General features: G+C 38.4%; 1 protein-coding gene across 1 annotated transcript; it reads left to right on the forward strand.

Moving 5' to 3' along the window:
* The first annotated feature begins 6,817 nt into the window (after positions 1-6,817).
* FGA (fibrinogen alpha chain) lies at positions 6,818-15,039 on the forward strand. Its single transcript, XM_079770217.1, has 6 exons — positions 6,818-6,940; positions 9,074-9,199; positions 9,676-9,859; positions 11,595-11,740; positions 12,330-13,305; positions 14,135-15,039. Exons 1-6 carry the CDS (start codon positions 6,884-6,886, stop codon positions 14,842-14,844), a joined length of 2,199 nt encoding a protein of 732 aa, XP_079626343.1. The 5' UTR covers positions 6,818-6,883; the 3' UTR covers positions 14,845-15,039.
* Positions 15,040-24,035: the final 8,996 nt, after the last annotated feature.

Below are 24,035 nucleotides of genomic sequence, written 5' to 3' on the forward strand. Positions count from 1 at the left end.
CCTCTGCTGCTGCCACTGCCTGCAGTGCAAGCCTCTGCCGGCCCTGGTTACCTGAGCCTTGGGCAGACCTGGGAGGCTGGGCAGCCACCATCCAAGGCTTGCCTGCACCTCAGGCCAGCCTTGGCAGCTGGGCAGCTGCCATCTGAGGTTTGCCTGTACCTCAAGCTGGCCCTGGGTGGCTGGGGGGCTGAGGGGACTGGGGGACTCTGGAGGCAGGTGCCCCAGCGGGGATGAGGGGACTGGGTGAAGCCATTGTATGGCTGTGGGCACCACCATCTTTGAGGGTATGGTAGTCAATTAGCATATTCCCTCCTTACTGGCTGTGGGTGCTGCCATCTTTGTGATGGTATGAGGGTCAATTAGCATATTCCCTCTTTATTAGATAGGATAGTACTGTGATTGATTAGAAATTTAATAAAATTAGTCCTTTACCACAAATACTTTGAGAAGCACTGTTAAGGTCTTCATTATACTTACTTTTGCACTCAGCACTATCCACAATCTGAGTACTTTATAATTTTTCTTGATTTCTTTTTAAACCAAGGATTTTAAAGTGACTATCATTTGGTTCCAAAACTTGTAACTCTTAAAACTATTTGTAATTAATATCTAAATTTATTACATTATGGTCAGAGAGCATAAACTGGATTATATTAATTCTTGACAGAGAGACATTTCACAAATTATTTTGGGACAGAGAAATGATCAGAATTAATTGATTCCATAAAAGTGTATATAATCATAATCAGTTTCCAATAATTATCTACATAACAGAAGACTATTAAGATTTTCTTCTAAGAAGGAAAATGAACAAAGATGGACAGATACTTATTGGCCTTGTAAACGTGATTTTTGACCCAAATGTTCTGTAGTCATAGTCAATTATGAACATTAAAAATATGTTTGAGCCCTAACCAGTTTGGCTCAGTGGATAGAGCGCCGGCTTGTGGACTGAAGCATCCCAGGTTCGATTCCGGTCAAGGGCATGTACCTTGGTTGTGGGCGCATCCCCAGTAGGGGGTGTGTAGGAGGCAGCTGATCGATGTTTCTCTCTCATCGATGTTTCTAACTCTCTATCCCTCTCCCTTCCTCTCTATAAAAAATAAATCAATAATATATATATATTTTAAAAAAATGTTTGATTGCCTGGCCAAGTTGGCCCAGTGGTTGAGTGTCAACCTACGTACCAGGAGGTCAGGGCACATGCCCAGGTTGGGGGCTCAGTCTCCAGTACGGGCAGTGCAGGAGGCAGTCAATCAATGATTCTCTCTCATCAGTGTTTCTATCCCTCTATCCTTTCTCCCCATTCTCTCAAAATCAGTGAAAACATTTTTTAAAAATAGATTTGATCATTGCCCTGTAAACACTCCTTCATATCAGGTTTAAAAGCCTTTCGGGAAGGCTGGCTGGCACAATTTCAAGCTCTTACTCATCTCAGTTTCATTGGGAAATATTTGAGTGACAGAAGAATTCAGGATCATGGCATATAATCAAGTCTGCAATTGGATCAAAAATGTGTTTCCCAAATGAAAATCCATTATCCATGTCCCTCACTCTCATTTCCCAGTTCCTCATCTAGGTTTTCATCTACTGGTAACTTCAAAAACACAAGTGACCTAAGGTAAATGGGAACCCTCCCTAGATAACTTTGAATGTTGACTCTCCTGAAATAAACAGAGTAGGCAGGTTGCGTTCTGTGTTGAAAGTGGCCTCTTTTAAATCTTCAGGGGAAAATAGTTAAAGTGTGATTTAAAAACACACACATTTAAGAAACCTTGGACTAGAAATGTTTTTCTTCTGAATTTGGTCTCTTTTTACATCACAAAGCTATGGCATGGGTCAAATGACATAGCATATGAAATTGCTCCAGACACAAAGAAACAAAACAACATTGAATTGATTTTTGCTGTTTAGATAGGCATTTCTATATGGGGTTTGAAACCAATGTTGGTTAAGTTTGGAAATACAGTTTTAAAACATTAATATTGTCTGTGTTTTTAAATAAACTTTCCATTTTGAAATAATTTTTTTTATCTGCAGCAAAATTTTAAAGATGCTATAGAGAGTTTCCTATACCCACCACCTAGTTTCCTCTAATTGTTAGCATCGTACATCACCGTGGTTCTTTTGTCAAGACTAAGAAACCAACTCTAATAATTACTATTTTTATATATATATATTTTATTGATTTTTTACAGAGGAAGAGAGAGGGACAGAGAGTTAGAAATATCGATGAGAGAGAAACATTGATCAGCTGCCTCCTGCACGCCCCCTACTGGGGATGTGCCCGCCACCAAGGTACATGCCCTTGACCGGAATCGAACCCGGGACCTTTCAGTCCACAGGCCGACGCTCTATCCACTGAGCCACACCGGTTTTGGCTAATTACTATTTTTTAAGTTCCACACTTTACTCAGATTTTTACCAGTCTTTACACTAATGTCTTTTCTCTATTCCAGGATCCCATCCAGGATATGTTACATTTAGTTATCACATCTCCTTAGTTTTGGTAACAGTTTATTAGTCTTCCTTGTTCTGCATGACCTGTTTAGAGGAGTATATTCTGGTACACTGGTCGAGTAGTTTATAGAATACCCTCAATTTGGGTTTTTCTGCTGTTACTCTCCATAACTTCTTATTGAATTTCATCTAAGCAGAATTTTACCCAAATGCCTTCTATAAGTTGCCTGGATTTTACTATAGAACAGTGCATTAAAAATAGGTTCCCGTAAGAATCACAGAGAATTAAATGGATCTTGGTAATTAAATTACCCCATACTTTTCGTATAATTCCTTGCTGTGGAAAGGCTAAGTATCTTATAGATGCTATTTCCCCATATCTCAATACATCACTATTAATTTGGTAGCAACTGATAGGCTTCGTTTTCTAATCTTTAATAGAAGAACCACATGAACAGCCGAGAAGTGTACCAAATTTAATGCATATAAGATGTATGGTGTTAGAATGAATCCATGTTGTAAATATTAATACATCAATTGGCTATCCAACTATATAATGATTTTACTTTTCAAAAATAGCATTTATATTTTAATAAATGTTCAATGCAAAAAATGATAAATCTAGTTAAATTTAGTAAAGCACAGTATAAGTAAAATTAATTTAGCTTGAAAACTGAATTATTTAATTGATAATACAGTTAAAATAAAAATAAATAAAGGAGTGGGTGGGACCTAACTATCACCCATCTCTCTCTCTCTCTCTCTCTCTCTCTCTCTGTCTGTCTCTCTGTCTCTCTCATACACTCATGATTACTTAGTGGAAGCTTGATTAAACATGAAAATTATTCACAGACAGCAAAAGAGAATGATTATTATATTATTGGAAAATCTAGAACTTAATTTCAAAAATACTAAAAACTTATTAAATTAAATGACCATTAGTCTGGGCACAGCTCAATTATAAGAAATAAAATAGATTTATTTCCTAAATAAAGACCTAAAGAGAAATGCAGTGTGACAGAATCAAACAAGATCAAGAAAAATTCATGCATTAGTACAGTTAACAATCATTTCTGTGTATTTTAGGAAACTCTCATCTTCTCTCTACACTATAACTTCCAGTACAACCATCTGGAATCTGGGTAGTGATGAGGTCTGAGAATAAAGGTTGCTCTTGCATAGATCATCATGTGAGCTCATTCATCTTTCACAGGAAGCAGTTTGGTTAATAACAAACTTTTACAACACCCTTGAAATGCAGGACACCAGTAGAGAAAATAAGACAAAACTCAGTAGCCTTCCCAATGTGTTCCAGTTAGTCCTTCAGAGGCCAGTGACTGCTGTACAAACCTGAGGCAAAGGCCCTGAAAGAGTATATTGTGTGTGCCAGAATCGTCTAAATTTTTATAATTCATGCATTTCAAACTTTAATTAATTTTAGTATTTTCCAATTGTGCATTTAATACACTGTACCAAAATATTTCCTGTCAAAGTACCATTATCTTCTTGTTATTAGGGCAATAAGAAATGAACATACTCATATCAATTTTTATGCTAGAAGACACAATAAATACCTTTCAGGAGACTCTTGCATTTTGGGGGGCCAGAATTAAATCTGATATTTAAGGAATATTTTACACAAAATGTAACAGAAAACAATGTAGAACTGATATGTCATGCCCTGCTCTGTGTTCTAACAGTACTTTGAATATACCTCACAGAAGTTTTCTCCTTGTTTTGGATTAGTTTAAAACTTACGAAATTGTAGCTATTCATCATTTTGATCTACAAAAATCGTAAATTTCCTATGGTTTAACTTCTTTGTTGTATATGCACTTGTTTTGTTCACCAATTGTAAGCAACTTGAAGGTACAAGATTGTACATTATTTCTTTCAATCTCAAGAACGTAGCATGCAAGACTGACAATTAGTGAACACAATAAATAGTTGTTACATTTAAATGAAAGGATGAGGAATTAAACTCTCAGAATTTAATACGTGTAAAATCCATCGGTAAAGAAAAGGATGCTCCTTTACTGCCCTGGGATGTATGCCCCAGGAAAGGACAAATACCCCATTCAAAAAAAAAGCTGAGGGGTTTTGTTTATTTTTTATTTGTCTGTATTTTTAAGTTATGTTTACACGATGGGAGATATTTAGATGACTGACACGTATTTTACTCTTCATGTGTAAGTTTCCATGGGTAGATACAGGTTAAAACTGAAACATATTGACAGCTATAGAATTTCTAGTCTTTTTGCACACATTATACACCATACAAATGAAAACGATTCCAGTTCTGCCAGCTGTGATGGGCTAATAAATGCAGGAATCCCTGCATCTAAAAATTTACAATGTGTGAAACGTCATATTAATTTCAAAAGGACAAATAAATCAAACATCCTTTTCATTAGGGCAAAGGAAATAAGATATAGGCCCCTCTGAGAAAAATGCAGAGCTTGTGATTTAAGAAACTGGAAATTGCTCAAATTATTTTTCCATTTGTAAAAAATATCCTAATTGTCACAGGCTTTTAAAAATGATACTCCTGGTATTATTTGTTGCCTGTTCATCTGCATGGCTTTCTGTCTAAATAAAACCTGCCTTCCCATAGCTGGTAACATAGCTTGTTCAAGGGGTGGAGAGACCAATCTGGGGCTCAGGGCAGTGCCAGCCAAGAGAATGCCCAACCCAAGTGCCTGGTAAGGGAATTCCGGCCCTGGAGCGCTAACATGGGAACTTTCTATTTTGGGGCATTGGGACACATTCCAGGAACAATGAAAGCTACCCTTCTTGGGGCTCATAATGTGTATATCCCACATGTAATGCCTTGCAAAATAAATATTGTCATATTTATTAGTACATGCTTGCCCGGCATTGGACTAGAGAGTATGCTGTGGTTTCATTAAGCTTAGTGGCGGGAGACATGAGATAAACAAATAACTTCCCAAATAGCTATTGTCCAGCAGTGACAAAGTACCAGGCTAATGGAATAGCACCTGAGGGTGGCTGCTCTTTGGATAGAGTGGTCAAGGATGGCCTATCTGAGGAGGTGCCATCTGAACAGAGCCCCGGAGGAAGTGAGATATGCTGATACTTGAGAGAACGATGGAACAGCAAGGATGATGCCCTCAGGTGGTACCTTGGAAATGCCCTGACATGGCACCAGAGTGGTGGGATTTAATCAGAATGTTTTCCTGTTAATTTACTTGCAATCAGATTATGTCCAACAAAATCACCTGAAGTCTCCCAGGTTACACTCTGGGGACTTCTGCCATATACATGTTCACCTCCCAAGAAGGGCACTTCCTGCGGGCAGAGGAAAACATGAGGAAGTGAAGCCTGAAAGTCCTACCCATGCCTGACAGGTTGCCGGTTCAGCCACTGTAGACAAGTGTGACTCAGCTTCCCATGGCGTCATTGCCCTGCTGAACCTGCATGGGGCTCTCGGTCTCCCACTGAGCTCTGCAGCGGCCTCTGGAAATCCAAGGAAACCACAGAAGGGCTGACCTTGATCAGACCAAGAGCCTTCCATATATCAAGCAGTGAAGGAGAGCTCTGCCTTGAACCTGGGTCCTCATCCATTTGTAGCAAGATTCACATGCCTGTGGAGGCTGAGGCAGTGGGTCAGCTTCACAACTGTGGAACCCACCTACACTTTTTTTGCTCAAATGAGGACCCACACCTTTTGGGGGTGGGGATATAAAGACCAATAAAATATGTCAATTTCTCAGTCGGGTCAATTCTCAGTCGGGTCAATTCTCAGACCGGTTTCAGTCCGGTCCCCGCAGGCCAGGCTGAGGGTCCCCACTGGTGCACGAATCTGTGCACCGGGCCTCTAGTAAAGAAATAAAGTAATGTGTCCAGAAGCTCAGAACTGGGAAATGCTGTAGCTGGGATAATGAACCTAGAATGATTGGAGTCAGAGGCTGCTGTTGTAACCATTTTGGATAGAGAAAAATTATCTGTTCAAGGTAAGTTTTTAGGAGGCCTTTAGTCATTTTTTATCTACATAAAGTGAAATATCGTTTGTCAAATCTCTGTTTCACAGTGGAACATCTACAGCTAGCATGCCTCCATATTCCTTCAAGTACTCAAGTTCGGTATGTTCTCCTATGTTCCCCTCTGGATTTCCAAAGCCACCTTGTTCCTGGAATGTGGGATCTGCCCGTCTCTGTTGCTGCCTTTGCAACAGCTTATGGGAAGCAAACAAGCGTGGGGGAATTGAGCAAGAACTTCTGGGACACCAACCTTGGAGAAGAAGCAAGGAATGTAGAATGCATGTTGACCGTCCAAACAGGACGGAGATAATGATTAATCGAATCTCCTGCAGGTTTAAATGAGATGGGAACTGGGAGTGAAGGCAATCCTCTTTTCTTGCAGCTGGAGTGCTGCTCCTCAGGAGCCAACTCCCCCCTCGGAAATGATGTGTTCCATATGGATTTTCTGCCTGGTCCTGAGCGTGGTGGGCACAGTTTGGGTATGGTGCCTTTATTTTCTCTTCTTGCCTTCTCTCTGGTGGTTATTTCAGAGCTCGCAGGCCTGAGTCAGTGTTATGCATGTCCTCACACACTGTTGGCTCTCCCAGCTCTAGGCCATGAGGGCAAGTTCCAAACATCTCAAGAGGACAGGGTAATACGACCCGAAGAGGGAATCTTAGGGGGAACAAAGTGTGTAAGTTCACAGGGGAAGCTTTAACATTTGTAACTCAGGCTTACAACATATTTTTTAAAGGAAAGATATCTTTGCCAGCTTAATTGCTACAAAGCCTTGAGATAGTTAATGCTAGTTAACATAACAAAACATTCACATAAGTTTTTAAAACTTATTATTATTATTATTATTATTATTATTATTATTATTATTTTGCTATTTGTCCAGAATAAGCAGAACAGGTTTAATATAGTTTTTCTGAAAGGTAGTTTTTGTGTTTCTTTTAAGACAAATATAAAACAAATTAGTTGTTTTTGCAAATATATTACAAAGAAAAGCCAGGAGAGATTAATTAATAAGGCAATTTGGTTTTGGGAAGCAATTATATTCTTTTAAGGTAATTATTAAATACTGTAATAACTTCTAAAGTTTGACTCCAGAAACCTATAGAAAAGAAGAGAAACTTTATTCAACAAGGCTTTTGAAACACTTTAATCTTATAAAAACATGATAAATATAGGCTGTGAATTATTCCCATTTACTTCTTTTTCTTCATCACTCATAAATCTGAATACCAGAGCAGAAAAAAACTAAAGAGGGTTTCTAACTTAATTTTCTTCCTTAAGTAAAATAATAAGTAAACATTTTTATGGGAAATAAAACTAACATCATTTGCTGTGATGATGTTTTGGATAATGTATAACTTTCGGTTATTTCTCCCTGTTATTGGCATACATATTTAACTTTTGCCTGCTTGCATTGTTGTGCCATTTTATTCTGAAGTATATTTGAATTTACAATTTTATTTCTTAGGCAAAAAGATTGTACTTGTTACTTTAAATAAATTGTTCTTGGTTGCATGAATTAGTACTACTATTATTGGGATATTTTTTAATGAGATGATGTTAACTAATTATAAAAATAAACTGAGGTTAAAATAGCAAAGTCCTTGTAAGTTGGTGGTACATAGTAAAAATAGCTAAAATCTAAAACCTTCATTGATTTGTTGGGTCATAAAGTCTTTTTAAAAAATATATATTTTATTGATTTTTTACAGAGAGGAAGAGAGAGGGATAGAGAGTTAGAAACATCGATGAAGCTGCCTCTTGCACACTCCCTACTGGGGATGTGCCCGCAACCAAGGTACATGCCCTTGACCGGAATCGAACCCGGGACCTTTGAGTCCACAGGCCGATGCTCTATCCACTGAGCCAAACCGGTTTCGGCGGGATATAAAGTCTTATTGAAAGAATACTTTTATATCTTATTTCATCTCATAGGTCACAATAGAAAAATTTTTAAATCTGTGTTTCTATTATAAGGTGTTCAAAAAAGTTGTCAGTCATGGACCATTATTTTTACTTTCACTCTACTTTTCCTCATTTAAAACACAAAGAAACTATTACATGAGTGAGCAACCTAAAAAGCATGTCTGAGTTTAGTTGAACTGGTTACATATGTGTCCTTGGAATATATTTGCTCAAATAATGGACCCATAAGGTCATAGTAGAAACTTAAAGGCGAGACAGACATTAAGCCAAGATAGTGTAGGCTTTTTCCTACTGGAACAGGAATTATAGGAGGAAGAACCCTTTGAATTTTCCAATTATCTATCTCCAGACATTAATGAAAATGAAAAGGTAAATTTTAACCAATTTTCTTGCTTCAAATAATTTCCCTTTTATAATAAAGCTTTGAAAAGGACTACCATTTAATAAATGCTTTAGTATCAAACACAGTTAAGAAATTTGTACAACTTATCTCCTTTAATTCTCACAACTTCATGAAACAAGTTTGTTAGGATTCTCATTAGAAAGATCAGAAATCTGAAGCTTGTAGAGGCCCTGACGCTGGCGCTCCTAACCTCTGGGAACGCCCCTTCTCTTCTTGGGGTTAACATTGTCTTTTCCTTATCTTCTCGCTGTTCCTTTCTTTTGTGTCTGTAAATGAATCCTTAAAGACTGCAGAGACCGATGAAGGTGATTTTTTAGCTGCTGGAGGAGGTGCACGTGGCCCCAGACTTACGGAAAAGCAGCAATCTGCCTGCAAAGAGGCAGACTGGCCCTTCTGCGCTGATGAAGACTGGGTGAGCAGTGGGCATGGGGAAAGGGAGACTCCTTCCTTGGGTTAGAAACATACACAGGCTGACCCATCAGGTCGCAGAAAACTTTTCCAATGGAAGTAATCCAGTAGTTTATTACATGTCAAATGAAAAAAGACAAATTAAAAGGAACCTAGTCCTGAGAGCACAATTTAAATTACCTCCGATGCTCTGGTCATTAGTGGGTTAAGACATTGGATTTTAGTTGTCTATTCAGATAGATACTAGAAATTTGAATATTATGGCCTCGGGATTTCATGGGGCCTAACTTTATGATTGAGGGGCCCCTCATTTCAGAATTTCTCTATGATCTCTGCCTAGTTCTCCTAAATTACTTTTAAATTAAAGGATGATCTGAAGAGATTGAGGAGGTGAGCAATAGGAGCTGCATGGGAACCTTCAAAATTGTACTGAATCCAAGAGATAGGCCCTTAATGTAATGTTTTCCTCTTCACTTTCAGAACCAAAAATGCCCTTCCGGCTGCAGGATGAAAGGGTTGATTGATGAAGTCAATCAAGATTTTACAAACAGAATAAATAAGCTCAAAAATGGATTCTTTGATTATCAGAAGAACAATAAGGACTCTAGTTTACTCACCAGGAATATAATGGAACTTGTGAGAGGGGATTTTGCCAGCTCAAACCGTAAGTATTACATATTTAGTGCTTTGATTTTATAACATACAGCAAAACAACAACATCAAACATTCGAAATATGGTGTCTCCTTATAGCAACTGAGATTTCATTCCAAAATATTTCATGTAGAAACACATACCCTTTAGATATAGCTGAATTTTTAAGGAGAAGCTTGCAATTTTGTTATTGTTATAATGTCAAAAAGAGTTGTTTAATGTAAGTCAGAATTTGGGATTGGAGACTAGAATTTAAGTGCTTTCTTTTCAAAGGTACATACTGGAAATAAGTTGGGCCCAACCTGCTGAGTAGACATATTTGTTTCTCTCTTACAGAGGAGGAAGCAGAGAGGTCAAGGAACTTGCTTAAATACCCAAAGCTGTCATGTGATGGAGTGGGAGTTCCACCCATAGACTCCACTAAGCAGATTATGCAGTGGTGTTGTTTATTTTTAATTAAAATTATATAGCCATGTTCTAGCTTTCTTACAGAACAAGGGCTAGGCCACACTAGGACCAGGAAGCATTGGGTTTGCTCTGGGCCTGGGCAGCAAGTTTAGTGAAACCCCAGGTCCTAAAGCCTTGCTTGACTCTTTATAGCTTCAGGAGACACTGGACTAATTTAAAGTCAATGGTGCAACATAATTAGCAAGAAAGTGATCCTGTTGAACTAAAACAACACAAAAACAAAAAGTTTAGGAACAATTTCAAGTCCATAGATAGGAAGAAAACCCTAGTAATAAAATCCAGAAACACAGTTCCCAGTATATCATGTCCAGCTTTCAAGAAAAAAAAATTACAAGGCCAAAAGCACATTAAAGAGGCAGGGCAAGCATCAAAACCAGACATGACTGGGGTGTTGGAATTATTAGACTGGCAATTTAAATCAAATATGATGAATATGCTAAGGATTCTAATGAATAAAGTAGACAGCATGCCCATGCAAGAACTAAAAAGCAGTGCTAGAGATAAAAAACAACAGAGTGAAGAATGCCTGTGATAGGCTCATTAGGGGAGACTGGGCATGGCTAAGAGGCTATATCAATAGAATCCTCAAAAACCTGTACATTTATTTTATACATTAGTCCAAAACTACAGAATGCACTACACCAAGAGTGAACCCTAAGATAAACTACGGCCTTTGGGTGATTATGATGTATCAATGTAGGTTCATACTTGGTTTAAAAAAAAAAAAAAAAGACCATTATGATGAGTGATGTTGATAATGAGAGGCACTATGCACGTTTGGGGGCAGTGGGTATAAGGGAAATCTCTATACTTTCTCCTAAAACTGCTCTAAACCTAAAACTGCTCTAAAAATGAACAATTCATAACTATACATACAAAAAGAAATAAAAATAGAAAGTTGTGTGGGGGGGAAAAAGAAAATCCAGGAACATGTTCAAGTCCTATGAGTAAGGATATGATAAAATAATTGGAATGTGATTAAACCAGTTATTTTATCTCCTAATTATCTTTAAAATTCCCAAGAGATTTTCTTCTGCAGTTATTTGGAATTCTAATTGCTGGTAGGGTACCTTAACTGACATCCATAAATGACTACAGGACATAACATTGCCCAAAAATAAAATGCCTAATAGATTTGCAACTCACAAATTAAATACTCAGAGAATGAACTATTATCAAAGTAACATGGGGAATATTTCTAAGTAAATTTCATTCTTTTACTGGATATTTCAAGCAAATCACTCAGTAGCTGCTTCAATATCCATATTTTCTATTTCAGACAATGATAATACATACAACCAAGTGTCAGAAGATCTGAGAAGCAGACTTGAGACCCTGAATCGCAAAGTCACAGAACATGTACAGCTTATCCAACTTCTGCAGAAAAATGTCAAGGCTCAGCTGGTAGAGATGAAGCGACTGGAGGTAAGAAAGTGCGTGGCTCTGTCACCAGATTTCCTTATTTTGAATAGTAGGAAAATGGGAGGCGATAGTCATTCACTCAATGCCTATTTATACATAGAGCAATGTGTTCTATATCCCTTATCTAACTATGAAGTAGTATTCCCCCTCTCTACAGGTGGAAAAAAAATAAAGCTCAGTGATATTAAGTAAAATTTCCCAGGGCACACAGATAGTAAATTTCAAAATCAAATATTCAGTCCCTGCTTATCTTATTCAAATTCCTGATACTGCCAAGCTTCCAAGTCCTCAGCTTCCCTGAAGATCACTTCTTCATTGTTTCCTTTCACAGGAAATAGCAACTTGCTCTTGACCTGTTCTAAGATAAATCCAAATAGTTCCTATTGCTTCTCTTGGCTAGCCTAACAACACCCAGCATTCCTTCCACTGAGGATACTACATAAATGGAGAATAAAGTATGGGTTGGTAGGTCTCCAATTCAAAGAAATGAAAACCATTTCCAAGAAATAAACTAACTACTAAGAACTCAATAGACATCTTTTATTTATTTAGATCTACCTTTCTTTCCTTATCTTTCTCCTCCTTTCTCTAGGTGGACATTGATATTAAGATCCGATCTTGCCAAGGGTCATGCAGCAGGGCTGTAGCACGTGCGATAGATCTACAGGACTATGAGGATCAGCAGAAGCAAGTTGAACATCTCATTGCCAGAGACCTACTTCCGCCTAAATATAGACAACACTTACCACTGTTAAAGATGAGCCCATCTTTAGATTTGGTTCCCAGAGAGTCCAAGAGCAAGCTTGAGGCAGCCCCTCCAGAGTTTAAGGCACTCATGGAAATGCGGCAGATGAAAATGGAGTTAGAGAGGTCTGGGACAGATAAGAATCTCCGAGGAGACTCTGCCTCTCGTGGAGCAGGATCAGCCCCTGAAAACCCCAGGAAACCTGTACCTGGTAGTAGTGGGAATCCGAAACCTGGGAGCTCTGGATCTGGTGGTGCTGGTACTTGGAACCATGGAAGTTTTGGGCCTGAAAGGCCAGATAGCACAGGGCATGGGAGCATCAGTCCTGCCAACCCAGACTGGGGCGTATTTTCAGAATCTTCAGAACGTGTAAGTTCAGGGACAAAGAAAGAGTACCACCACACAGGTGAACTGGTCACTTCTGAAGGAGGTAAAGAGCTTCTGATTGGTAAAGAGAGGGCTACCTCTGGTGGCCTAATCTCCAGGCGCAGTTCATGCTCTAAAACCATTACTAAGGTTACTACAGGTGCTGATGGGCGCAAAGAAATGACGAAAGAAGTGGTCACCTCTGAGGATGGTTCTGACTGTGGGGATGCAACTGGTTTAGACTCGTTCCATACTTCGACTAGGGGTAGCCTAGACGAATTCCGTCGTAGGTTCCCTGAGGATGCTGTTTTCTTTGACATTGACTCAACTGGGAAAACAATCCCAAGTTTGGGCTCAGCATCTGCCATTTTCAGAGACTTAGAGGAAACCAGCTCTCACCACGTCAGCGGAACTCATACCACCAAGAAAGGCCGAGCTAGAGTTCGCGCTGCCAGAGGTATCCGCACTTCTCTAGACTAAATTATTCTTGCAATGTGCTCCCATAGCACCTTGCACTTCTTTCCTAGCCCTCTTTCATGCTTTATTAAAATTACCCCCTTTTTTTGTTTGTTTTTCATGCTGAACTGTAAATTCCACGGGGGCAGGGACTTTGTCTATCATGCTCATGTCTGTATCCCAAATGCCTAACAGTGCAGGTCACCATTCAATAAATACATGTTAAATGAATCCCTCTGAAACTCGATTTTGAGTTTGTTTAAGCAAATTATTTTACCATTCAAAATATGCGTTGCTGGAATTGTTACCCAGTTTATTGACCATATTGTTTGGAGTGGCTCTCAGTTGAAATTGAGATTAGGTTAAAAACAAGTTATATTAGTGCTAAATGCTGCTTAGATATCTTTGCTGGTTACTTACTATTAATCAGTACATGCAAGTAAAAGTTCAAATCCATTGAGGAAATCCCCTTTGCAATTTGTAGGTATAAGTGCCTCTCATTTTCTTATGATTCATTCCAGTGTAAAAGCATGTTTTCTCCATGGAGGGAAGGAAGGAAAGAAAGAAGAAAGGAAGGAAGAAAAAAGGCAGGAGGAAGGAAGGGAGGGAGGGAGGGAGGGAGGGAGGGAGGGAGGGAGGGAGGAAGGAAGGAAGGAAGGAAGGAAGGAAGGAAGGAAGGAAGGAAGGAAGGAAGGAAGAAAGGAAGGAAGGAAGGGAAGGGAAGGAAGGGAAATGAAGCCAGTATCTACCTTCATTTAATCTGGGCCATTCTTATCTTTGTAAAGTTAAATGAGAGTAACTTCTTCCAACCAGCTTAATTTTTCTTTTAGACTGTGATGATGTCCTCCAAACACATCCTTCAGGTGCCCAAAGTGGCCTTTTCAATATCAAGCTACCGGGATCCAGTAAGATTTTTTCAGTTTATTGCGATCAAGAGACCAGTTTGGGAGGATGGCTTTTGATCCAGCAAAGAATGGATGGATCACTGAATTTTAACCGGACGTGGCAAGACTACAAGAGAGGTTTTGGCAGCGTGAATGACAAGGGGGAAGGAGAATTCTGGCTAGGCAATGAATACCTCCACTTGCTAACCCTGAGGGGCTCTGTGCTTCGGGTTGAATTAGAGGACTGGACCGGGAACCTGGCTTATGCAGAATATCACTTGAGGGTAGGCTCCGAGGCAGAAGGCTATGCCCTGCAGGTCTCCTCCTACAAGGGCACGGCGGGCGATGCTCTGATTGAGGGTTCCGTGGAGGAAGGCACAGAGTACACTTCTCACAATGGCATGCAGTTCAGCACCTTTGACAGGGATGCAGACCAGTGGGAAGAGAACTGTGCAGAAGTCTATGGAGGAGGCTGGTGGTACAACAACTGCCAGGCAGCCAATCTCAATGGCATCTATTACCCTGGGGGCTTCTATGACCCCCGGAACAACAGTCCTTATGAGATTGAGAATGGAGTGGTCTGGGTCCCCTTCAGAGGAGCAGATTATTCCCTCCGGGCTGTCCGCATGAAAATCAGGCCCCTGGTGACCCAATAAGCAGAAAGAGTGGAAGTGAGAGCACTCCGTTTTGTTTAGGGAACTGGAGGAAAAATAAGGAAGACGAAGGAGTCAAGATTCCTTACAACCTAAAAAATTCCCCGGTGCTATTTTATTATTCTTTGTACTGTAGCTAAATGTCACTGAGTCATATTAGTGCTTCAAAAAATAAAGTTATGTGATTTTTGTAAATCTTTCAACTAGCTCTGTGAGTTTTAAAATTTCTGTAAGGATACACACCAAGGGACATTCAGTACATCAGAAAGAGGGACTCAGATAAAAGCTCCTATCCGCAACGGTGTTGTTTAGAGAGCTTCTCTTCCCACACCAAAGTCATAGGGCTATTGCAAAATAAAGAAGTTATTTCATCCAGGCCATTTGAATGACTTTAAACTAATATTTTTAATTTTCAAATGGCTGGCTATTGTATAGGAATTGACTAAGTTCTTTTATCTTTTCTGTGAGTAAGCAAATCCATGCAAGCAGGAAAGCCATTCTTCCCTAATAGAAATAGAAATCTCTTCATTAAGGTTTCAATGAAGACCACAATACACACTTATTTTTTCCCCAATAGTATAATCAATTTCTTTCCAAAAATACCTGGAAAACACATTTAAATTTTTAAAAAATATTTATAAGTCTTCCCAAAAGAGATGGCATTTACAATTGACAATTTCCACAGCATTCATCTCACTTTATTTTCTAACAATTATAAAGTATAGTCTGTGATACATTAGTTGTTACTAAAGTAAAACAATTTGTTTCAAAGCCTCTCACTAAATATGATTTATACTCTTCATAAATTCAACATATTTACATTGATCAATATTTTATTTTGATCTAATATTTTTCTTTGATCTTGGTGGCCTCAGCTCCTGCTCCAAATTTTTAACTCATATTTTCTTTTAGTGAGAACTACTTGCCATTTATTCTTGAAAATATATTAAAATATCCCAAACGCATTGGGATCCCAGTACATTGCCCTCAATTGCATAGTTTCTATCACAGTGTAACTGCATCCTTTCTCCTTGTGAGGAAAGGAGGGAGGAAAGAAGAGAGAGAGGGAGGGAGAGAGGGAGAAAGGAAGGGAGAGAAGGAGAGAGGGAGGAAGGGAGGGAGGGAGGGAGGATGGAAAACTAAGAAGGAAGGAAGGTGGCTAGGGCTAGGGACCAGAGCATGGGGAGCAGAGGCAATGTGAGCATAAGAACTTGCAAGTGAGTTACATATGAAGCCCCAGTATTCTTGCATTTCCTTATGTGAAATTAAAAATCCTTGCTACAAGTAAGTGATATACCTCCAAATCTTTGGATATTTGGATAAGAACTTCTTCAGAATTAAAAGAAGCTTCATTTATTTCAGACAATGAATTTGCCTGTTATCCCTATGCCCACATGTTGACACTCACACATACGGAGCAGGAAGAATTTTATTTTCCAGAATATCACACTATTAGGGACAGAATCATGTCCTAAAATGAAAGTGACTCTGAATGTGGAGGACTATGCATTTCTCATTTATTTTGAAAGCTTTGTGTTTATTAGCAAAGAATAGGTAATGTCTTTCAATTTAATAAACAATTCTATCTAATAAAAGAGTAATATGCAAATTGACCATCACTTCAACGCACAAGATGGCTACCCCCATGTGGTCAAAGATGGCTGCCCCCATGTGGACACAAGATGGTTGCCACAAGATGGCCAGCAGGGGAGGGCAGTTAGGGGTGACCAGGCTGGCAGAGGAGGGAAGTTGGGGGCGACCGTGCCTGCAGGGAAGGGCAGTTGGGGGGGACCCAGGTCTGCAGGGGAGGGCAGTTGGGGGGGACCAGGCCTGTAGGGGAGGGCAGTTAGGGTCAAAGAGGCTGGCAGGGAAGCAGTTAGGCATCAATCAGCCTGGCAGGGGAGTGGTTAGGAGGTGATCAGGCTGGCAGGCAGAAGCGGTTAGGGGCAATCAGGAAGGCAGGCAAGCAAGCAGTTGGGAGCCAGCAGTCCTGGATTGTGAGAGGGATCCCAGATTGGAGAGGGTGCAGGCTGGGCTGAGGGACACACCCCTCCCCCCATGCACAAATTTTGTGTACCGGGCCTCTAGTAGCCAATATTAGCACAATCATAAAATTAGAGATACAATTTGGTTGTGAGAAGACACCGAATATCTCTTTTCCATTTTACCTTAACTTTAACCTATTGCCCTATTTCCTTTGTTCCTGAAGTTAAATATCAATTCAACTTCTCTGATTTACATTCATACAGAAGCCCGCTTTAACTTGATTTTCACTTGGTTACCATTCTCTTGAAATTCTTCTCCTTAAAGTCAACAATAATATTGTAGTACTAAATTTAAAATCCTACATTCAAGCCTCTTCCTGCCCGACCTCCTTGAAACATCTGCTACTATGGTCCTCATCCTTCTCTTCAAGCTGTAATTTCTCTTGTTTATGGTATACCACTCCCACCGGTGTCCTTCCTCAGTCTTTTTAATTGACCAATTCTTTCATAGACAACTCCTTAGGCCCTCACAGTTCTTGTTCATATCTCAAAAATAACAGTCAATCCCAAACTCTAACGTGTTTGTTATTATGGCACCAGATTGTGAATTCATTTTAAATATTTTTTTTTATTTTACATTTAAGGATTAACCTAGAATTTATTTTCATATGTCAGGAAAATCTACTTTTGTGTTGTTGGGGATGGATAGCCAGTGATGCCAGGGTCATTTATTAAAGGGTTCTTTGCCAGTGTAATTGAAATTCAATTTTGTTGAATAAAACTTTCCTTGGATCCATCTGTAGACTCTCTCATGTGCTTATATCACCTTGCTCATCTTTAAAGTATAGCTTTTGGATGAAATGCTCTCCCTCTTACTCTCCACTTTTTCTCTCTCTCTTTTTTCAGTCTTAGGACAGTTTGACTTTCATTTTCTACTTTTTTTGTTTGTTCTATGGGCTACTTAGAGCAGCCTTTAATTTCCAATTTATTATTTTTTTAGGGGGTTAGGGTGAGTTATCTTTTTCTCTTTTTTCTTTTTAGTAACCCTGACCTCATTTGAAATTGGTGAGTCATCTTTTAATTATTAATTTCCAAGTATTTCATAAACTATTTAGTTTAACTGATTATTTAATTCTAATTGTTTTAGAATTTTAAGGTAGTCTATGTGACACAAACATGATTAATTTTTGTAAATGTTCCATAGGCAAAAAAGAATGCATATTTTTTACATTTATAGGTTACAAGGTGTTATATTACCAAGCTTATTGATGGTATTATTTAAATATCCTCTCTATTTATTTATTTTATGTAATTGATCTATCAAATTTTGAAATATGTGCATGTATCAATGAGAGAGAATCATTGATTGGCTTTCTCCTGCACACCCCCTACTGGGGATTGAGCCAATAACCCAGGTATATGCTCTGACTGGAAATAGAACAGTGACCTTCTGGTTCATAGTTTCACACTCAACCATTGAGCCACACCAGCCAGGCAATATTAGATTAATTTTTAAACACAGTTTTATTTTAAATTTACTTTTACTTTTATTTTTCCTTTCCTTAACTCTTACATATTGTTTCTTCATTTCCAAACTTTTTTTCTCACTTACTTCATATTTCTTATAAATGATAGATAAAAATTTTAAAACTCACTTATATTTTACATTTACTCAAACATGAAAATATTCTATGTGGCATTTAATGTTAATTATTTTTCCCAGTGGTATTTCTGATAGAATTATACTCTGTATGGGTTCCTTTTATAATCAACAACATACATTTCAATTTAGTAAGCTGACACGAGGGGTGCAATTAGTGAATCAGAACAAGACCCAGCCAGCCAAGGTCACTAATCTCCAGTCATGTCTAGAAAAGCGTGAAGGAAAATGGTGCCATACTAAAGTAAGCACATGCAGGTTACAAAATCATAAAATAAATGTTAGTTATATTTGAATGAAGTAACACGACATTTACAATTTGCTGAAACAACTTGAGAAGAAGCAACATTTAGATTTTGGTAGCCATGAATATTATGCAAGCTGCTTGGAGGTAATGAATTTACACAGAAACAACTTTGGCAAATCATATTTTATTTATTTATTTATGCATTTCAACCTACATCCTATTTTTAATTGAATCCCAAGTACTTTATAAAGCTCCTTTATGGATAAAAATCTTTAATAGGGGGAGGGTGTCCAAGGGCCTTAAACCTGGGAGTAGTATGATAAGGGATTTGCATCTAGGGAAGAGATTCAAATTAATTCTTACACAAGAGCTAGACATTATGCTTCCATTTCCAGTTGTAAAAGCAATACTTCGAAACCACAGAGGCAAGAAAATGTAAAGTCTGAGTTGATTAAACAGTAGTCAGCTATTCAATAGTGCTCTTCCTGTTCATCAGCTCATGGGAGAAGGTGGCTACCTGTTGATTGCAACAGAGCACTCTACAAAATATTTGCTAGAAAATATTTGCTTTGACTCTATCTACAATAGGTCAGGGACCTCAAGGTTGCACGCCCACATAAACCGTTGCAAAACTGCATTGAAAATCTATCCTTTTGAGAGATAAAGCAAATGTAGCAAACAATAGGTAAAGCTAGGTGAAGGACATCAAGGTATTCATTAAACCCTTCCTGTTATTTCTCTGTAAGACTGAAACTTCTTAAAATAAAAAGTTATTGGAGAACTATAATTCAGTCAGTATACAAAATGAAAAACATATTGCTTACTGATCACATGTTGGTTGGCAAAAGAAGAGAAAAGGCATAGTGGTTAATATTGGTGCCAGTTAACACTTGTTGCATAAGCATATGACTGTCCCAGTTTAATCACTTAGGAAATAAAATACTTAATAAACAGAGGGTAATATCATGTTACTGATTGCTATCTTACATACTAAAAGAATGGTTAAGAATTCAGATAAAAGATGATTATGCCAATATAAAGTTGAGGCAAGGATGTAAAAGATAATTCTCAAAAGAAGATAGACAAATGATCATTAAATATATTGACATCTCTTACTTGCACTAGTAATTAAAATATGAAAATTAAAGCAATTGTCAATATTTTAATCATAACATTTAGTATTAGTGAGGAAGAAAAACAAATAAAAAACAAATTCTGTGTGCCAAAGATAAATTGATACTATTTTTCTGGAGAGTTATTTGAATGCTAAAACCCATTATTTTCTTCAGGAATTCTGCTTCCAGAAGGAAATAGATAATAATATTTATTATATATTATACGTGTATGTGTGTGTGTTTGTGTATAAAGGTCAAAGTAGAAAGATGCTAACTTCAGTATTATCTTTATTAGAAAAAGTTCAAAAAATCTAAATGTCAAATGATAAAGATTTTTTAAAAAAATTATAGTGCATTCACATGATGGAATATTATATGGTCATTAAAAGCATATTATAGAAAATAATATTATAGGAAATATGAAATAACATGGAAAGTTTTCCATGACACAATGTGATAAATTCAGGCACTAAAATACTAGTATGTACAGGAAAACAAGAAAAACATAAACCAAAATATTAACTGCTTCTCTATTAGTATTGAAATTGTAAGCATATGTCTCTCCCAGTCTAATCACTTAGGAAATAAAATACTTGAATAAACAGAGGGTTACTGATTGTTCTATTTTTTTCTATGTTTCCCAAATTTTTGCAAATAATATGTACTGCTTTCATTATCTAAAACCATATTTATGTTGTTAAAATAAACATAAATAATTAATCTGATAGGGTTAGCCATAATTATGCACCAACACACTGCAACTTGGTGTGGAGTTGAGCTCCAGGAATCTCCAGAGGGATCATCAAATCACTTGCCTCAGTGGGCAGAGGGATGGAATTCAGACTTTAATTTCAGCTCTATGTAAAAATGGTAGGTAGCATCTATACCAGCGGTTCTCAACCTGTGGGTTGCCACCCCTTTGGGGGTCAAATGACCCTTTCACAGGGGTCGCCTAAGACATCCTGCATATCAGATATTTACATTACGATTCATAACAGTAGCAAAATTACAGTTATGAAGTAGCAACGAAAATAATTTTATGGTTGGGGGTCACCACAACATGAGGAACTGTATGAAAGGGTCGCGGCATTAGGAAGGTTGAGAACCACTGATCTATACCTTAAAAAAATCTAATAGTCCAACCTAGAGAATCATCTGAGGCTGAGAGGCACCAGAGTAGAAATAATGGTTCCAGCATCTGGAGACCGTGTGGTTAACGCCAGTCAAATCTTCAACATAGGCAGTGGTCACCAGTGAAGTCACAGTAATTTCAAAGATGGTCGCTTGCTCTAAATACTGCCTCGTGGCCACCATTTGAGTGAAAAAAAAAAAAAAAAGTGCTAGATAAGAAAAACGGGAGTCTCAGGTACTAGTAAATGCAAATGTAGCCTGGATCAGTTGTTCCAAAATTCAGCCAGTGATCAGAATCTCTTCGGGACATGAATCAAAAAATACAGGCTCTTAGGTTCTTCCCATGTAAAGACTGATGTAATAAACCTGGTCGACACGAGGAAAGTTGTACTTTAAATAAGTTCTGCAGGTTTTGACCATCAGCGTGCATAATATTTGGTGTTAATGCTTAGACGGAAATGCCAGTTGACTGGGGTCACATCGCGTCACCCACACTTCTGCCCCATGTGGGGCAATTCCTTTGTTACATCGGTGAGCTGCTTTCCTTGATTCCTGAATGCAGAGGAACTGGAAGTCTACATCCCAAGCACAGATATCCTTTATAGTTTGTGACATACTTTCAGTCTTAATGATGTAATAAAATATATTATACTTCTCATGCCATGGTGTGGGATTAGTCATTTTCAATTCATCTTTTTTCATTATCTTCAAAAAAGTCACCTTTTTAGATACTAAGTAGGGGACACTCCCTTTCTATTATATTCAAAATTGTGACGCTTGAAAGGGCAATTATCACATATGTGGCATTTCTTAGCAAATGATATCTTAAGAAGGCTTACTTCTTCCTAGAGATCTAGATAGTACATATGACCCAAAAGTGGTCTCTGTGCTCCTGTAACTTGTACGTTCACTGAGAATTGACCATCAGATTACCTACTATAAAATCTGTGGCTTTGCCCTAGCTGGTTTGGTTCAGTGGATAAAACATTGGCCTATGGACTAAAGGGTCCCAGTTCAATTCCAGTCAAGGGCAGATGCCTGGATTGTGGGCTCGAGCCCCAGTAGGGGGTGTGCAGGAGGCAGCAGATCAATGATTCTCATCATTGATGTTTCTAACTCTCTCTCCTCATCCCTTCCTTTCTGAAATCAATAAAAATATATATTTTTAAAATTTTGTGGCTTTACTTTAAGATATAGGAATTTTTTAGATCCTCTGTGAGTGTGTATGGGGGCTGAACAAAGATCTGAGGGACACTGCCCTTTTTAAAAAATATATATTTTATTGATTTTTTACAGAGAAGAAGGGAGAGGTACAGAGAGCTAGAAACATCGATGAGAGAGACACCGATTCAGCTGCCTCCTGCACATCTCCCACCAGGGATGTGCCCACAACCAAGGTACATGCCCTTGACTGGAATCAAACCTGGGACCTTTCAGTCCACAGGCCGACGCTCTATCCACTGAACCAAACCGGTTAGGGTGGACACTGCCCTTTCATTGGGCTCCTGCCATCTGCCATCCAGATTCAGTAGGCTTTTGCTACAGTCAGCCCTCATACAACAGGTCTACTTTCAAGTATTTTGCATATTGAATTTCTGTCTGCACCTTTATTGGAAAATGGGTTCTGTATATTTTAATAAGAGTTACCCAAGATCTTTATCAAATCCAAATTTATGAAAATCAGCCTTTCTCAGAGGCTGATGATTCTGGAATCACAGATGAGCAAGAGCTCATTACCAGTAAAGGAGGAAGGTATGTGCCACAGATAAATTGAAGTTTAAGTGAGGCTTGAAAACAACGAAGAACCATTTGCCAGAGGATTTTGGGGAAAGACACTGTTATCAACGAGGGCATCATATAAAAGAACCTGACCTTCCCTGGAATGGTGAAAAATTCACTAGGACAAGAATGTAGATGTGCAGGGAAGGGGGTGGGGTGGGGGCGGAGGGCAGTGCTGGGACTATTTTCACTCCCAGCTGTGGAATTTGGACTTAAAATTTAGATAACAAGGAAATAACATTAAGCAGGAAAGTAATCTGGTCAGAATTTTTTTATTATTAAGACAATAGATGTGGTAGCAGAGTAATAGACAATTATAGATAGGGGTAGAACAGAACTATGGCAGGGAAGCCAGGTAAAAGTTGAAGTTGGATTTGGTGAGGAATTAAGAGAGTGACAGCATTTCCATGATTTAACAACCTTTGCTGAGGTGTAAAGGTCAAGAGGATGAACTTCAGGACCATAAGTTTTCATGAAAATCAATGGCAGTTATGCTAAGCTAAGGAAAGGAGGGCCTAAGGTCATAGGGTTGCCAAGGACACTTGGAGTGAAGTGATGGGAGAATTCAAGAAAAAAAAAAAGTTGAGTTGATACATTCATTTCTTGGGGAGACATAGAAAAACCAAAAATCCATTTCTACCTTAGTTCTGGTGTAGCTATGTAAAAACGAAAAACCAAATTGAGGCCAGTAAGCCCAATTTCCCCTAATTAGGGACAATAATCAATTACTGCTTCCTACCTTGCTATTTCCCCACCCCCCTCCACCCCCCCCCCCAAAAAAAAAAGCCAAATGGTGAAGGCTTGATCCTAATTGTCCTCTTGGGAACTCTGATCCCAAAGTCCAGTTAGCTGACAGAGTAGTGGTTTTCCATGGGGCAGAGTGAGATTTTGAATCTTCAAATGTTCAGTGCTAGTTTATGAGCTATCTGAGGTTGTGAATGCTTCTCTTCTCCTAAAAGTTCAAAGCCTAAATCATTGGCCATGTAGGTTACAAAATAAGAAAACAGTACTTTATTGCAACAGGGACTAGTTTAATTGATATTTTTTTGAAAGTTTTCTGTGGCAGACCTTACATAAATAGAGCTTACCAAATGGACTTTTAAACATAAGCTTTTAGGTTGCCTCATAGTTTTGCTACAACAAGGATAGAAAATTCCTCTTCCTATCCCGAAACTTTTCACGATCAACTGGAATTGAAATTCTGAACATCCACTATCCACACTTGTCCTTTTGGTTGCCTCTTGGTGAGCAATATAAATGAAGAGTACAAAAGAAAA

The sequence above is a fragment of the Cnephaeus nilssonii genome (assembly GCF_951640355.1).
Source record: "Cnephaeus nilssonii genome assembly, chromosome: 5".
Lineage (NCBI taxonomy): Eukaryota > Metazoa > Chordata > Mammalia > Chiroptera > Vespertilionidae > Cnephaeus > Cnephaeus nilssonii.

What these genes read in the sequence shown, in the direction of transcription:
- FGA (XM_079770217.1), top strand. Translation starts at nt 6,884, where the DNA reads ATGATGTGTTCCATATGGATTTTCTGCCTGGTCCTGAGCGTGGTGGGC. An exon ending in TCTGCGCTGATGAAGACTGG is followed by an intron (nt 9,200 to 9,675) that starts GTGAGCAGTGGG and finishes CTTCACTTTCAG; the next exon opens with AACCAAAAATGCCCTTCCGG. An exon ending in TAGAGTTCGCGCTGCCAGAG is followed by an intron (nt 13,306 to 14,134) that starts GTATCCGCACTT and finishes TTTTTCTTTTAG; the next exon opens with ACTGTGATGATGTCCTCCAA.